Genomic DNA, 17,444 nt, shown 5'->3' with positions numbered 1-17,444 from the left:
GTAACTTTACTAATGAAAAGATGGGTCTTGGACTGAGGAGTTGCTTGCTGGGTAGATGAGAGTGTTTGCCTAGCATGCATAAAACCCTGGTTTCAATACTTGGCATGGCACAAAATGTGTGTGGTCAAGCACACCTGTGATTCCAGAACTCCGGAGGATAAGGATTACATGGTCATCCTCAGTGAAGTTAAGGCTAACCTGGGCTACAAGAAATCCTGCCCACCCCCAACACCCAAAGAAAGATTGCTTTAAACAATATTTTAGAAGGACAAGTTCTAAGACAAACAGGTTGTTTAAGCTTTAGCTAAGTTGGTGAAGAGATAGTTGAGCTTTTGCAGAAAGTGGAAACTTCCCAGTTTCCTAACCCAGAAGTGTGGTGTGAAGACTTGAAACCAGAATGGGACAGAGGTCTGTCCTTGATACTTCCCTTCATAGAAGCTCCCTGGCTTCTATGAAATTTATGACAACCTTGTGACTGTGCATTTTCCCAGAATCTCCTTCCTTTGTCCACAACCACATCAGATCATGGAACCTGAAATCCCACATGGGTAAACAGCCTCGATTTAACATGGTTCATATAACCCAAGGCTCCGTAAACAGTCCGAAAACCAATGCATAATGAGTTTTATTTGAAGGTCAGACGTAATGTCCATTTTCCCATTTTATTTTTCCTGGATCTTATATGAACAAATATTAAGAAGAATATACATGACTTACAAAAAACACCAGTTTTTCTAATACAGAGAGAAAAGCAAACAATTCAAGTACCATTTTGTACAATATTAACAGTTAAAGTACTGTTACTCAGAAAGTGTGTTAAACATTACAGCAAACCTGGGCTCACTGCCAGCTGTGGAGACATAAGATGTAACACCAACTTAAGTGTGAGCAAAGCCCTGATCCATAGGCAAGACTCACCCAAGGACCAGAACTGGGAAATTTATGGAACGTGTGTGAACTGGTCAGTGAGTATGGGGCTTGTTCGAAGTTTACCTCCCCATTTTATAAAAGAATTATTGACATGATCTAATAACAAGAACGACTGGGTATGATTGTCATCAAAATCTAGAAAATTCTATCAGGAACAAACTATGGATCTCAAAGTTAGTTGCAGAATGGGTACTTTTCTAGGCAGAGTTTTCACAACGTATTTTCCAACCGATTTCACACAGACTCATAGGCAATGATGAAGTTTTTAAATGGACAAGAAGTTTCCCCCCTCCATACCGCAGAGTTTTAGTACTGGCAACAAATACGCATGTGGAAGAATCTGGTCACAGTTTTTCTCAGTGTACTGCCATATTCACCACAAAACCAACTAGGAAAATGTGAAATGCTAGCTCAAGTTATGTTGCCTGATAGTGACATACCTAAATTCAGGAAAGTAGACACTTTGAACAAGAAGAAGGAAGGCCCTTCAACCATTATCTGAAGTGTATATTTATTTTTAAAAAATCAGAAATAGATAAGCCAAGAATATAAAGATTTTTATATTCAACAAGCCTGTAGCAATTTCAAATGTATGGTATTTATAAAAAAAAAAAAAGCAGCCAGCACACAAACTGCAACACAATAAAATAAAAAGGAAGATGTATCATGGATCTTCCAAGCTCATATAAGCAGGTGGATTGGCTTTTAGAGTTTTCTAACTGAATGGTTACATGGAAAACTTACAAAAGCAGACCTAAAAGGAACTGTTACGCAGCTTAGAAAGTGAAGTTATGCATATAATTTATAAGCTAGCATCATGTAACTACTTAAGTACTTCTAATAGCAAAGTATTGAGTATCTGATAAATAGTTGTGAGCGAGATGAAACCAAATAGGCATAAATGTTTGCTAAAACTCAGATGTTAAGAGTGCTGTTAGTTTTGTAGATGGCATGTGAAAAGAGTATAAACAAAGGGCACGATTGCACCTGAGCAGAGAAAAGCCGACAAGATCTCTGAAAGGAGGCTGGTAAACAGGAAACTCTATAACAGTCTTCCAGATTCTCTAGTTACAACACAAGAAACAATTTTGCTGTTTATTTTATGCCAACCAACTTTTGAGAAATTTAAGTCATGTTTTGGAGAGTCTTCAAAGATTAAGAGAAAGAAAGTAACTATTCTTCACTGCTTTGCTCTTCCTAATGCTTAGGTTAAGACCAGGGTCAGAAAACACTTCAGCCAAGTGTTAAGGGACAGTGCCCCACATGTATACAAAAAGCCAAATGAAGTCTTTAGAAAAATGGTGTGTGTGTGTATGTGTACTTCAATAGCCAAATACCTCTAGTAAACAATTCCATAGACATTAAAAACTAAAGCAGAATAGCTATTTAAAAAGCTACAAAAATATTATCACTAAAGGACCATTTAGTGGACTGATGGTGGGCATGGTCACCCACTCTGCCCAGCAGCCTGGGAAGTGACAGAGTGATCAGTTCAAGGTCATCCTCAGCTACAAAACAGTGTGGGGAGCGCACTGTACCTTTATTTCTCAGCACCCAGGAGGCAGAAACAGGCAGATCCCTGAGTTAGAGGCCAGCCTCATCTAGAGACTTCCAAGCCAGACATGGCAACATATGTGAGACCCTGTCTCAAAAGAAGTCTGGCAGTAACAGGATTATCACAATGCCCCTAAGCCAAGTATAATAGCACGTGCATACAGTTTACTGTACTCAAGAAGGTCAGGTAGGAGCAACACTTGAATTGAGTGTCTAAGGTTGGTTGGCCTGCTTATAATTTTGAGATATTCCTCTTAAGAATAAGGGAGTAGACAAGGGGGATTTATGCTACAATTAACAACGTTTATTGGTATTGGAAACCAGTGGCAAGATTAAGCTGGAACCATGACTAAAACCTCTAATAACGAAAAGTAGAATCAAGAATAAAAACAAAGCTGATTAAGTGATACTCTGGTGCAAGTCTTCTTCCAAAAGTAAGACTGAAGGTAAGTTAGTTCATTGTCAGTAGGTTAGTTAATGGCCAACTGAAGTCTATGTGCCTATCCTAACCAGGTATTCCACTGACCTCGTGGTAATCATGGCAATTTGAAGCATCAACTGTAGCTGAATTTGGAATGGTACCTTTATCAAAAGAAATGGAAGAGCTGAGACAAAATGTACCCACATGAGAGCCAGGTCACATGAATTCCCAAATACTGCTGGGAGTTCTAAGGTTTTTCTATTCTTTGCACAAATGAGGATTCTGAGATGGCATGTATTCCAACTAGAACTTGACAAATATCCTCATTTCTTACACGCAAAAATGAGGGAAAAACTTCAAATGAGAGATGATTATATACTACTTAAGATTCCATCATATTAAACATATCTCCATGAACACTTCTTTAGTCCATACTGATTAAATAACTGAATCCATGCTTTGGGCTAGAGTGAATCTCCCAGGAATAGTACAGGTAGTTCCTCTACTCAAGGAAACTAAGACATACAAGTCTTTATTGTTGAGTGGAAGCTGTGTACCAAGAATCCATTCTAAAGGTACAGTGTAGAGAGAAAACATCGTCATATCAACAGTATGCATCCTGATAATGAGATCAAAACAGCATCCCTGAACTTCTTCTCCAAAGCAGAAATCTATGGTCTAATCATGAGAAAGTATCTAATAAATTCTAGCTGACAGACAGGTAACAAAATATGATGAAATCATTCAGAAATACAGACTCTAAGATGGTGAGAAAAACCCTGGAAGATCTGAGATGAAAAAAGCCAGTGTGAGTGAGGTGAAATAGTAAACTCCTTTAACCCCAGCATTCCCAAAGCACAGACAGAGCCCCAGAGGCCAGACTGATCTATACAGTGAGTTCCAGGCCAGCCAAGGTCACATTGAGACTTCTCTCAGAAAAAAAAAAAGGCATTGCATCTAGAATTCAAAAACTAGTCAAAGCCTCATTATAATAGAGGCATGAAATAAAGATCATGAGACCCTTTAAAGTTTTGCTTCTTTTTCTCTCCCTCCCTTTCTCCTTTCACCATAGACCAGGCTAGGTTTGACACTGGAATCACCCTGCCTCAGCCTCATATGTGCTGGTAACAGGTTTGAACTTGTTATTTATCAAATAAGAAACAAAAACAAATCAAAAAATTTTTATTAAAAGCCAAGTGTGGGCCAGGTATGGTGACACACACCTTTAAGGCCAACAGTTGGGAGGCAAGTATGGCAGATGTCTTGTAAGTTCCAGACCAGCAAGGGCTAACACAGCGAGATCTGTCTAAAAACAAAATAAACCTCATGGAGTTAGAACGTAGCTCAAAGGCAGATTACTTACCAACCAGATGAGGTCATGGGTTCAATTCCACTACCACAAAACAAGACAAAAATTATTCTTAATCAAACTTATTGCTTTATTCTGTCCTCCTCTGAGTAGTGTCAGTGAATTCTGTGTACAACCTTCAGTAATTTCTTGCACAGGAAATGTTACCCTTGGGCACACACTTGTAGTACAGTATTTAAAAAACTAAGGCAAGAGGAACAAGTGTGAGCAGAACCTGGGCTATAGAGACCCTGTCTGATTAAAGGAGTAGACAGGTGGCTCTGCAGTGAAGAACAGTCGATGGATGATACTAGAAAGTACCACGTTCAATTCCCAGAACCCACATGGTGGCTCACAACCATGCCTAACTCCAGTTCCAGGAAATCCATCTCCCTCTTCTGACCTCCTCAGGAACCAGGCATGAGCCTAGTACACATACATAACATACATTTATACACATAAAGCTTCAAAAAAACCTTTCTTTAATAAATAACTTTAAAGAGTAAAACTGTGGGCTGTTGCAATGGCTCACCAGTTAAGAGTTTTTATTACTTTTCCAGAGAACCTGGGTTTGGTCCTCAGAATCTACATGATAGTTCACAACCATCTATAACTCCAGTCTGGGGAGTCTGATGGCGTATTACTCCCTCAGGTACCAGGTACACACATGCCACACATACAAACATGCGAGCAAAACACTTATGCAAGTAAAATAAATATATAAAAAAACTTTTAGAGTTATTTTGCATGATAAAAAACACATAAAATAATTTGGAGTCAAAAATAATATATTTTAATATAGTTTAGTTCCAGTAGGTACTTTTGTTCAGTACTCAAACCCTATACAATATAGGAAATAGTCAAAAACTTAAAAAAATTAAAAGGTAGACCAAGTATGTCTGTAGCTCAGATGCCATTGCACTAACCATTTCCTTGTGCAATTTAGTGAGCATTTAGTAAGCCTCAATAGTGGAATACGTAAAATGATGATTACTATTCAAATACCAGATTATTTCAGATATTAAATACATAAAACACTCAGCACCATGCCTGGGATGTATACTGAATATTCAGTAGATCAGCTGTAGTTTTGTGACCCAATCCCTGTCCTCAAAGGACTCACTTGGGAAGATCCTAAAAGACCTAGTTACCCAAAAACTGTTGCCACTGGAAAGAGCAGGAATGACAGAAAATGGCTTGAGGGCCTCTTCCCAAAATAAGTCCTTTCATTTTTATTTTTCAAATGATCCCTAAAAAAATAAAAGGATACTAGTGCTAACTGTCAGTGTCTCAGCTTGTGCAAGCCTCTGGTTTGGTTTCTAACACACTCTCAAATGGATACACAAATGCAAACACATGCACACACAATCAAGAACACAAACAATACTTTTTACTATAGATCCCACTAGATTAAAATATCATCTCCAGGGGGCTGGAGAGATGGCTCAGCAGTTAAGAGCACTGACTGCTTTTCCAGAGGTCCTGAGTTCAATTCCCAGCAACCACATGGTGGCTCACAACCATCTGTAATGAGATCTGATGCCCTCTTCTGGTGTGTCTGAAAACAGCTACAGTGTACTCATATATAATACATGAATTAAAAAAATTTAAAAAAAATATCATCTTCAATAGTAAAAATACATCAATCCCTTCCTTTTCATTTAAGGTATAAATGTTTGCTGATTTTATTTATTTTCTCTATTTTAAAAAATGGTATGGTATTATGGGGGATATATGAAAAGTAATAATAGGCTTAACTCATGAATCTTTGTTTTAATTGATCACTTACCTCTAAACCCCAAATGTCATGTAGAACCTTAACCCTAACTATATGGTTTAGGAATGGGGGACAGCTCCATGGTAGAGTGAGTGTCTGCCATCTAGCAAGTATGAGCGACCATATTTAAAACTGCATGTACTTAACTTTTTATTATTTTTAACTATGTGTACAGGAGTATGTATCTTTGAATGTAGGGGCCCATAGAAGCCATAGCCAGGAGAAGATTGTGGGCACTGGATTTTCCTGGAACTGGAGCAACAGTTTAACAAGGGCATGATGAGAAATGAACACAGGTTCTCGGCAAGAGTGGTATGTGGTCTTTCCTGAGTCATTGCTACAACCCCACAGTTACATTTTTAAGAGGTGACTTTTTTCTTTTCTAAGAACTAGAAAATCAGCTGGGCTTGGTGGTATATACCTGTAGTCCCAGCTACTTGAAAGGCTGAAGCAGGAGGATCACTTGAGTCCAAGGAGTTCTGGGCTGCAGTGCACTATGTCCTAAATTTGGAAGCAATGATGACAGCCCAGGAGTGAAGGTCCAAGTTGCTTAAGAAAGGGTGAACCAGCCCAGGCCAGAAACAAGAAGGTCAAGAAATAAAGAAATAAGCCATATGTGTTGATATATGCTTTTAATTCCAGCACCCTTGAAGCTGACAGATCTCTGTGAGTTCAAGGCCAGCATGGCCTATAGAGTTCTAGGACAGTAAGAGCTACTTAATAAGACCCTGCCTTCAAAAGCACCAACAAGTCCAAAAAACATCAACAAAAAAGCAAATATGATAAAAAGCAGGGAGAATACTTGCAGAAAACTAGAAATCTATTGAAAGGAGGTCTCAAATATAAAATTTTTTATGAAAGCCTTGGCATGGAATCATGATCTCAATGCAAAGTGAACTAACAATGGGTACAAGTTATATCCTCAATTACAGTCAAAGGTCAGCAGATGACTCAGTGGACACCACTAAGCCTGACAATCTGAATTCAGACACACATGGCTGAGAAAGAAAACCAACTCCTACAAGCTATCCTGATACCTCCACTAGTGGGTGGGTGGGTGGGTGGATGGATGGATGGATGGATGGATGGAAGGAAGGAAGGAAGGAAGGAAGGAAGGAAGGAAGGAAGGAAGGAAGGAAGGAAACAAGTGGTAAAGGCTCTATGTTTAGTGGCAGTCCAATATAACAAGGATTGGGGCACAATATAGGAAAAGGTAACTGAACTCAAGAATAGAATAAACTAACACACTCTACATCAGACTGTAACAAACTTCCTTAAGTAAATGTGACAGCTGCCTGTTTACTCCATGTTTGCCCTTCCCCACTCTCTAACAAGGACTACCTTCTAGAAAAACAATGAACCCCACTCCAAAAGATGAGATAACCAATTTTATCAGTCAAAACAAGCTACTACTCAAATATATGACTGAAAATTAATACAAATTTGATAAAACTTAAGCAGAAAGACCAAGGCCAAGTGGCTCTAAGAATAATAAAGGTAAATATTGGATGTAGCCAAACAACATATGCTTCAATGGCTATCCAAGAATTTTAAGAGATTTTAATCACAAAAAGCAAACATACTGGATGAGGTGTAGGTCGGTGGTAGAGTAAATATCATGTTCAAGGGCCTGGGTTCCTTCAACAAGGATATAACAAAACAAACAAACAAACAAACAAAAACCTGGCAGAGAAAAACAATGAAATAAACCACTAAGAAAAATGAAGTCCAGAAGACAGTAGAAAGTAGAAAAGAGTTCTTGAGAAATATGTAACCTGTAAAATAAAGATCACCAGATGTGCTGAATATCAGACTCAATATCTGTCTGCTAAGAATTCTGGAAGGTTTATAGAAATGAAAACAAAAAAATTTCAAATGGAATAAAAACTGTAAATTAAAGGAATATAAGAAAAGCTGTAGAGTGTTTTCACGTTTAAGACTACCCAGGAGGGCTGGAGAGCTGGTCTCAGTGAAGCGAGCTTGCCCCTCTCTCAGGACTAGAGCTCAGTTGCACAACCACCTGTGACTGTAGCTGCAAGCCCTCTTCTGGCCTCCAAGGGCACACACACATAAAATACCAAAGTGTGTGCAAGTGCCCAAAGATGCCAACCTGCTCTGTATAAGCACTAAGCAAGCTACGACTATATAATGAGACTGTCTCAAAATGTGACAGGGGAAGGAGGACAACATAAGAGACAAAAACTGAGAGGCTCTAATGGCATCAGTGTCTTGTTGGCAAAACTGAGACAACAGAGCCTTTCAGTGCTGGAAGGAAGTCTGGCTCAGTGATAAAGGCCATTAGGTCTTAGAAGCCAACTTTAGATGGCAGAGGCAGAACTGGATCTCCATGAACTGGAGGCCCACATGGTCTGCATAGCCAACTTGAGACCAGCCAGGACCATAAAATGGGACTATCTCAACAAACAAACAAAAACACTGTATTAAATTCTCGAAGAATTCAAAGACTAAAGAGTGAATTTTAAAATTTCTGAGGGAAAAGCTCTTCAGACCTTACACCGTACTAGAGACATGGCTCAGCAGTTAAGAGCTCTGGCTGCTCTTGCAGAGGGCCTGCGACCGTTCCTGGGCATCCACCTGACAGCTTATAGCAGTCCTTAACTCCAGTTCTGGAGGATTCAGTGCCCTCTTCTGGCTTCCACAGGCACCAGGAATATACAGTTTACTTACATACACACAGACAAAACACTCATACATATAAAATTAAAGTAAATAAATCTTAACAAAACAAAACCATAAAACTTGCAGATCAAAGTTTTAGTAACATTTAGATAAGTAGGACAACTAAATGTAACGTAATTATGACATTCAATAGCTCATAAAATGAAAGAGTTGAAAAATCTCATTGGACAGCAAGAAGGTAGGTAAAGGTACTTGGTGTGCAAATTTAACAATCTGAGGTTCTTCCCTGGAGTCCACTGGAAAGGACCAACTTCCAAAAGCTGTCTTTTTGACCTCAGTAAATCACTATGACACACGCACATTCATATACACACAAAACAATCAACATTTTTAAAATAATGCAAAGTTGGATTTAGCTTGATAGTCAATAGGCAGAAGAGCTTCCACCTGACACAGCCATGTGATTCCCAGGGTCTAACCATGGCACTTTGTTCTTCGTTTCCAGTCCTTAGACTTTATGGGGGAAAAGGGGCTGTGTGACATGCACCCACATTTGTGTTCCTGCATGTGGAAGCCAGATAATAACCTCATTGTTGTTCCCCACATGACACATTCCTACTTCCTTTAAAGAAAGAAAAGGGGGCAGGGTCTCTCACCGACCTGGAGCTCATAGAGTAGGCTAGGTTGCTGGCCAGTAAGCCCACTCTGCCTCCTCCTCTAAAGAAGACCACCATGCGTAATTTTGGCTTTTTGGTTTTCTGTTTTGTTTTGTCTTTAATGTGAGTTTGGGGCTAAACTCAGGCCCTCAAGCTTGTGTAGCAAGTACTTCAACAACTGACCTATCTCTCCAGCCCCTACTTATTAAAATTTTAAAAAAGAACAGAACAAAAATTATTAAATATCTTCTATAATGTAAAGAAAAGCTTAAAGGTAGGAAAGTGAAAGAAAAAAAATGTAAGGGAGAGGGTGCCACCAAGACCAAGATGGCCAGGAAAATCTCCATCTTCCTCAAGAATGCCTGGGCAAAGGAGTTGGTGCTAGTGATGTCCTTGAGTGTCTGGGTCCTCGCTGTAATTATTCCTGTGATTAGCTCCTACACCAAGTATACGGACATGATCGAAAAGGCCACACCCCACAACTCCCCAGTGCCTGTGAGAGATAATGGGAACATGCCTGATGTGTCCAGCCACCCTCCGGAGCGTCTGGGTCCCCCAATGGCTGAAGAACCTGTGAGTGCTTCTGCTGATGGAAGAGGCCCTTCCCTGTTGCCCTCCAATAAAAAGGTAAAAACTTTAAAAAAAAGAAAAAGAAAGAAAGAAAGAAAGAAAGAAAGAAAGAAAGAAAGAAAGAAAGAAAGAAAATTAAGAGGAACGAATTTTTTTCAGAAAGCTAATCATAAACAGAGATATAGTCCCTAAAATCAGGTACCAAAAGACTTGAGATGTAAGACTATGTAAAGCAGAGGCAGACAGATCTCTGAGTATGAGGCCAGCCTACTCTACAGAGTGAGTTCCAAGTCAGCCAGGGCTACACAAAGAAACCGTCTTGAAAAACCAAAAAGAAAAAAAGAAAGAATGAGAATAAAAACATGTAAAGCAGTAAGATCACTGAACTGCTCACCTTGTACAATGGGAAGCAAAGACATACTATGATAGGAGATAAAGTATGTTATTTGACATTTAATAACCAAAGAGTTTTAAAATAAAAGTTATCTTTGTAGATCTCTAGAGACTATTAGAACATCCCCACATCCCAAACTCCTTAAATGGTCAGAGTTAGTACCTTGTATTAATTACTTTTGTGATTTAAAAATTTAAAGTGGGGATGGAGAGATGGCTCAGCAGTTAAGAGCACTGACTGCTCTTCCAGAGGTCCTGAGTTCAATTCCCAGCAACCACATGGTGGCTCACAACCATCTGTAATGGGATCTGATGCCCTCTCCTGGTGTGTCTGAAGACAGCTACACTGTACTTACATATAATAAATAAATAAATAAGTCTTTTTAAAAATTTAAAGTTAAAAATCTGAAGAGTAGTGCCAAAGGTGTCTCAACAGTTGAGAGAGCTGAGTGTTCCTGCAACACTCAGAAACACTGAGTTCTCACAGAGCAGTTCCAAAGCTCCGAGGTGCATGCACACACATAAAACTAGTTCTCCTAAAAATTGGAATAAGGAGGAAGTGGAAAATGGTATAAAACACCCGATCTTGCAGAGGACCTTGGTTTGGTTGCTAGCTTTCACAAGGTGGATTACACCATTCTTTAACTAGCTTCTAGGAGATGGGAGATCCAGTGTCCCAAAATAGCAAAAGCACACATGCAGGCAAAATACTCATATACATAAATGAAAATAAGGTATTCTAATTAAATATGAAGATAACCTCAAAGAAGCTTCTTGAATACTATTAATGGCTTTTGAAGACAATTTATCTTCCCAGGGAGTAATTACACACTGATATTATAAATTTAAGTTAAATTCCCATGACTACATACAAATATAAAAGTACATAGAAATTTACAATAAACCTTTGTCTTAGTGAAGCCATGTATGGTAGAGATATGTGTAATACGTGTGCTCCAGGTGGCCATGGTCTGTGTCATACCAGCCACAGTGAATCTTGAAACCTTCCAATCCCTTGCTACTCCCCCTACAAACACAAAACAAATAGCCTGTGTGCTAGCAAAACACAAGGATTTTGCTTTAACTCCAGAACATGTAACCAAGGCAGGAGATTCATTAGTTCAAGGAAAGTAGGGAAGGTGGGGGAAAAGAGTATAAGGGTTGTTATGGTAGCCACACACTACAAAATGTTATAAAGCAGTCAAAGACTGAGAAATATCGATAGAGAAAGACCAATGTGAGAAAGCCTAGAGAGGAAAAAAAGCAAAGATCGCTTGAGTAATGTAAACTCCTTTTTGAGGTAATATTTTAAAAACTTTTTTTTAATATTTGTAAAGGAATTCTAGGAAGACATACAACAAGGTCAGGCGTGTTGGTGGAAATCCCACAAAGCAGGGTAAACAGAAGTTCCGGGTCATCTTCCTACCTATAAAGTTTGAGGTCAGCCTCTACTATGTAATATTCTTGTTTTAAATAGAAGAAAAGGGGATAGGGGACCACAAAGCAAACTAATGGCAATTACCTTGGGGATGAGACTAGAAAAGGACATTTTACTATTTTCTTTCCAGTTTAAATTTTTAAGAAATCCTTACTACTTTTTAAAAAGTAGAACATCCCAGGAAAAATCACATCTACATTATCCCACCCAGGTCTGTCCTAGCTCTCCACCCTTTGCTGTTCAAAAACTAGTGGTGTTCGGGCCGTACAACTGTCCAATTCTAACTTCCATTGGATGCACAAACAGACTGAAGGGAAAAATGCATCTTACACTGCACTTGGTCTTCTGTTGTGCTGCTTAGGAAAGGAGCTCCTCTTGAAATTACAAGTGAGATTCCACACAGGTCAGTAATGTCTGCGCATATTGCCATCCACTGTGAACTTCCCAGCCTTCCAGGACAGAAGACTTGCCAACACCACAACAGATCCATTTCACCAGGTAGAATGAAAACCTGGTGTACAGCATATACCAAGCAGGTTCCGGCAGCATGCTTGTTTCCTCATGTGTGTGTGTGTGTGTGTGTGTGTGTGTGTATAACCAGAGATTATACATCTTTTATGAGGAAAGCACATAGAAATCACATGATCAATGTGACCCAGTGAAAAAAATGCTGGTTAGTCAGGTATGTTAATCCCAGTTAACAGGGAGGCATCTCGCTGGCTGTATGATGTCAGGATGTGCCAGTGTGGTTGCCATTTCTGGATTGAACTTAGCCTCCATCACTGGAAGGAACATAGAGTCAAAGCAGTGTAGGAGCACGAAGGCCTCCCACCCTCTTCTTGTGTAAGAAATGTTTCTTCAGGTTTGGAGAGACGATCCAATGGTTAAGAGCACTAACTGCTCTTACAATGGACTCAGGTTTAGTTAACAGCACTCATATCAGACAGCTCACAACTGCCTGTAACTCCAGATCTAGGAGATTAGTGGCCTCTGTTGGCACCTGCATGCAAATGACAAATTTAACTCCTGTAGGCACATACAGACATGAACTTTGAAAATAAAATGGTCTTCCCCCCACTGTACAGTCTTAGGAACACCAGTAATAAAAGAAAAAGACTCGGGGTAATGGGAAAACCAAGTTGGAAGGCAGCAGAAGTCTGATTCACATTCATAATGCAGGATCTGGTCGCTCAACCTAGAGCTCATGGAGCCCTAGCCGGTATCCACCTCAGAACAGTCCTCCCACTTCAGCCTACCAAGTGCAGGGTTTGAGGCATGCACCTCAGCCACCACACAATTTAAGCCTAATTAAAATGACTATTAAAAAATGTTCAAATTAGGATCCAAAATGTGAAAAAAGAACTTTTCACATGAATCTGATAAACTCAGTTAGACCTCTGGATCCTGAAGTGGAAGCAGAGACCTGACTTCCAAAATATGTCCACTGACCTTCATGCCCATTCATCTGTGCTTGTCCACACAAATACACACGATTTTTAGTCTTCAAATAAAAGTATACCAATAAAGCTTCATGGGTAGAATGCTTGTCTAGCACTCATGAAAGCTAGATTCAACTCCCAATCTGATGCATAATGAGTTTGAGGTAGTCTGAGATACATGAAACTCTTGTCTTTAAAACAAAAATAAACAACTCATATTTCAAGATACTACAAACTTACTAAAACATACCAATAGAATAAAAATTCTGCTATAAATCTATATAGTAAAATTCAGTATATCATCTCAATAAACAAGAATTTACCAACCCACAACTCTAAAAAGTAGCTAATGGATCAAGAGACATGGGGGAAAAAAATAAAACAAAAAAAACATGTATTCAAAGACCAAACAAAAGGCCCAGTATGGTAGTGCTCAGAAATAATGCCAGTATTTGGGAAGTAGAGGCAGGAGAACCACCTATACAAGGGCAGCCTGAACTACATTATGGGTAAAAGTAAACTTGGAGATGAAAAATCTGACTGAAATTTCCTTAAGTAAGCCCATCCTGACATTAGGACAAAGATATGAAGATTAACACAAAAGAAAGGGTTTTAAAGGTCTCAAATGATGGCTCAGATCTTTAGTCTCTGTACCTGAGACAAAAGCAGGCAGATCCTTTGACCAGTAAGGACTTTATCATCAGACCATATTTCGTCCTCCTCCAAAAAAGAAAAAAAAGCCAAGTGATATTTGATATTTATACGCATGTGGCTTACATAGTATTCTACTTCCTAATCACTTCCCACCGCCTCTTGAATCAGTTAAAATGTGCATTCTTTTCCACACTCAGGCTTATACCTTTGAGTATCTTCCCTCTGTATATCTGACATAAGCAAGACATGTGTTGCTCTACCCTGCATTGAATGTGTAGAGTGCTTTCGGTACATAGCTCTGACCCTCAACACACAGTGAGCCAAGCATCACTAACCACACTCTACACCCAAAGATACCAGTGAGAAGCCTTCCCTCCTGGCAAAGACAAAATTCAAAGCCATGGCTTTGTTTGCCATGGCTGCATAAAGATTAAAGTAAATCAAAGAAATAGGAGCTCAGGAGACTGGTCAGTGGTTAAAGTAACAGCTACATAAGCATGAGCAAAGTGCAAATCATCCCCAAAACCCACGTAAGTGTCCAGACTGTGCAGTGGCCCACCTGTAATCCCAGTGCTCAGAAGACAGAAATAGGGACTTACTAAGACAGCCTGGTTAGTCAGAGGAGGACAGACAAGCTCTGAATTCAACCGAGACCAAACTTCAATGAATGGAGAAGGCAGCAACCAAGAAAGACTCCTGATAGGGGCCTCAGGTCTCCATAAGCATGTGCACTTGCAGCAGGGACATACCCACACAAATGAACATGTATGCATACACAGTCCATGAACGTATACAAATAAAATATTTGTTTGTTCATGTTTTTTTGGGACAGTTTCTCTATTTGGTGCTAGTTATTCTAAAACTCATTCTGTGGACCAAGCTGTCCTTGAACCCTGTCTGCCTCTGCATCCCAAGTGCTGGGATTGAAGGTTTGTGCTAACAACACATGATTTTCTTTAAAGATTGATTTATTGATTTATTGATTTATTTATTTATTTATTGAATGTATATTAGTGTGTTGTTGTTGTCTTCAGACACACCAGAAGAGGACATCAGATCCCATTACAGATGGCTGTGAGCCACCATGTGGTTGCTGGGATTTAAACTCAGGACTTCTGGAAGAGCAGTCAGTGCTCTTAACTACTGAGCCATCTCTCCAGCCCACACACAATTAAAAAAAATTTTTAATTAAAAAAATCCAAGATTATCATAAACAAAAACTATGCATCTAGAATTCTGGAGCTGCCAGAGGAAAGAGGGTGGTCACCCACTATAAATAGCTATCATATTTTAATATATTGTTAATATAATTTTAATTATATTTATTTATTTGGGAAAGGGTACACACATATCACTAAATGTATCTGGAAGTCGAAGGACAACTTTCAGGAGTTTCTTTCTCTAGCAGATGGGTCCTAAAAATATCAATCTTAAGTGTACAAGTTAGCTGGTAAGCACATTTACCTGCTGAGTCACCTTGTCAGCTCTGCTGCTGCATTTTAAAGGGAGTGATACACCTAATAGTTTATCCCCTGCCTTTTTTTTTTGAAAAGGTATTCATTTTCCAGTCCTTATCCCTCTGTTCACAAAGAAACATAAGACAGAGTAGGAGCAAACCTGCTATCAGTTGCAGAAAAGATGCGTAAACCAGTGCTTTCGTTTGACTTTTTGAAATAGAATGTAGTTGCAGAACCTAAGCTGTCCTTAAGTCATTGCAAGCCACCTGCCTCAGCTTCACAAGTACTAACATTACAAGAATACACCACCACACAGACACACACAAAATGAACTACAGGCATAGTTCAGTGGTACATTTACCTATAATAAATGCACTAGGCCCTTGGGTTGTCTATCCAGCACTGTAAAACAACAAAGACCTAACTTCAACCAACCTTTTTGTGTGAAAGTCTTATCATTTTTGTGTGAAAAAATCTTGTTATAAATGTTTTAAGACTGCCAGCCTTGGTGACTCTTGTAGTCATAGAACAAGAAAATCAAGAACACGAGTTCAAGGTTGGCCAGAACAATTTTACAAATTTCAGGCTGGCCTACACTCAAGTTTTAAGTTTGTTGACTATGCTTCTACATTCTAAACTACTTCTTTTGGGTTTTGGGTTCTGAAGAACAACAAAGATTTCAGTATCATTATTTATTACTTTTTCTACAGGAAAATTTTCAACCGATGAGGGGTAGGAATGGGGCGAGGGGTGCCTTGGAACTCAGTACATTCATCAGGTTAATTTTAACAGGGATCCACCTGCCTCTGCCTCCTGGGGCCCCATTTAGCTGTCACTGTTAAAGAAACAAATCCTGCTTGTTCAGTTGTACAGGTGACACTAACCAGGTGTGCTGACTGAGCCTTATCAATAAATCTAACGCCCCGTTCTTAAAATTCACTCAAGTTTTACTTAATTATATGAGAGTGTGGTTTAAGAGGCTGGGATGATGATTCAATCAGTAGTTTTCACTACACAAGCATGAGAAGCTGAGTTTTTAACTCAGAACAAATGTAAAAAAAAAAAAAAAAAATTAAGACAGTCAGGGGAGCACTCTCATAGAGGTAGGGGGAGGGACTGGGATGGGGGGATTCCAGAAGGGGAAATTGGGAAAGGGGATAACATCTGAAATGTAAGTCAAGTGTGTAAGTGTGTGTGTGTGTGTGTGTGTGTGTGTGTGTGTGTGTGAGAGAGAGAGAGAGAGAGAGAGAGAGAGAGAGAGAGAGAGAGAGAGAGAGAGAGAGAGAGAGAGAGAGAGAGAGAAAGATGGCTCACGGGTGACTGCTCTCTCTGAGGACCCAAATTTAATTCCCAGTAATCCCAGGGCAGCTCAGAACTGTCTGTAACTCCAAGTCCATACTCTTTTGACCTCCTCAGGGAAAACATTCACACACAGTACCTTTTCAGTTTACTTTTTTAAAGCATTCTTGTAAGCTAAGTTGGGGTGGGGGGTTTGCTGGCAGGCCAGTCTAGTGTAATTAGAGTCCTTAGACCTCATAGAGACACCCTGTCTCAATAACACCAAAATAAAGATGGCTCCTGAGAAACAATACCCAAGGTTAATTTCTGGCCTCTATACATACACCTGAGAATACGTATATATTCTTATACTTACACCCACACATCTTACATAAGGAATTCAGTATTAAAGAGAATATCCTCAACTAGGTATGGTGGTGCATGCCTTTGAGCCCAATACTCAGGAGGCTGAAGGCATGATCTTTCCAAGTTTGAGGCCAGCATGTTATACATAGAAAGTCTGGGGACAGCTACAAGGTACTCATATAAAGAAAAATTAATATTAAAAAGTCTTAAAAAACACTTAAAAACCTATGGTTTAAAAAACAAACAAACAAACAAAGGGACCAAATACACTTAAAAGGCCAGTGTGGCAGCACACACCTTTAATCCCAGAGATCTGGAGAAAGAGGAAAGTGATCCCTGTGACTTTGAGGCCAGTAAGTGAGACAAAACGTACATGTCTAGGGAGTGGGGTATAGAATGAGTAGGTGAAAGCTGCCCACACACATTTTTATGACTTCCTTCCTGGCCATGACAGATAAGACTGGAGCCTCCATGTGGGGTCTAAAATACTCTTAGATATTTGCTCCAGGTGTGACTTTTGACT

The 17,444-nt window shown here is 39.4% G+C and overlaps 1 protein-coding gene across 5 annotated transcripts in view; it reads right to left on the bottom strand.

Moving 5' to 3' along the window:
* The window catches only part of WDR33 (WD repeat domain 33), a 94,643-nt gene that overhangs the window by 33,359 nt on the left and 43,840 nt on the right, over positions 1-17,444 (bottom strand). The window contains exon 8 of one of the 5 annotated variants that reach the window (XM_080920023.1): positions 12,614-12,727. The exons of the other annotated variants lie outside the window; for them this stretch is intronic. Coding sequence (XP_080776149.1) covers positions 12,708-12,727 — 20 coding nt within the window. The 3' untranslated portion in view covers positions 12,614-12,707. Of the gene's footprint in view, positions 1-12,613; positions 12,728-17,444 lie in introns of those variants that run through there. 5 annotated transcript variants of the gene reach the window in all.

Source organism: Micromys minutus, assembly GCF_963924665.1.
Source record: "Micromys minutus genome assembly, chromosome: 8".
Taxonomy (NCBI): Eukaryota; Metazoa; Chordata; class Mammalia; order Rodentia; family Muridae; genus Micromys; species Micromys minutus.
This window is presented reverse-complemented; position numbering and strand designations above follow the sequence as displayed.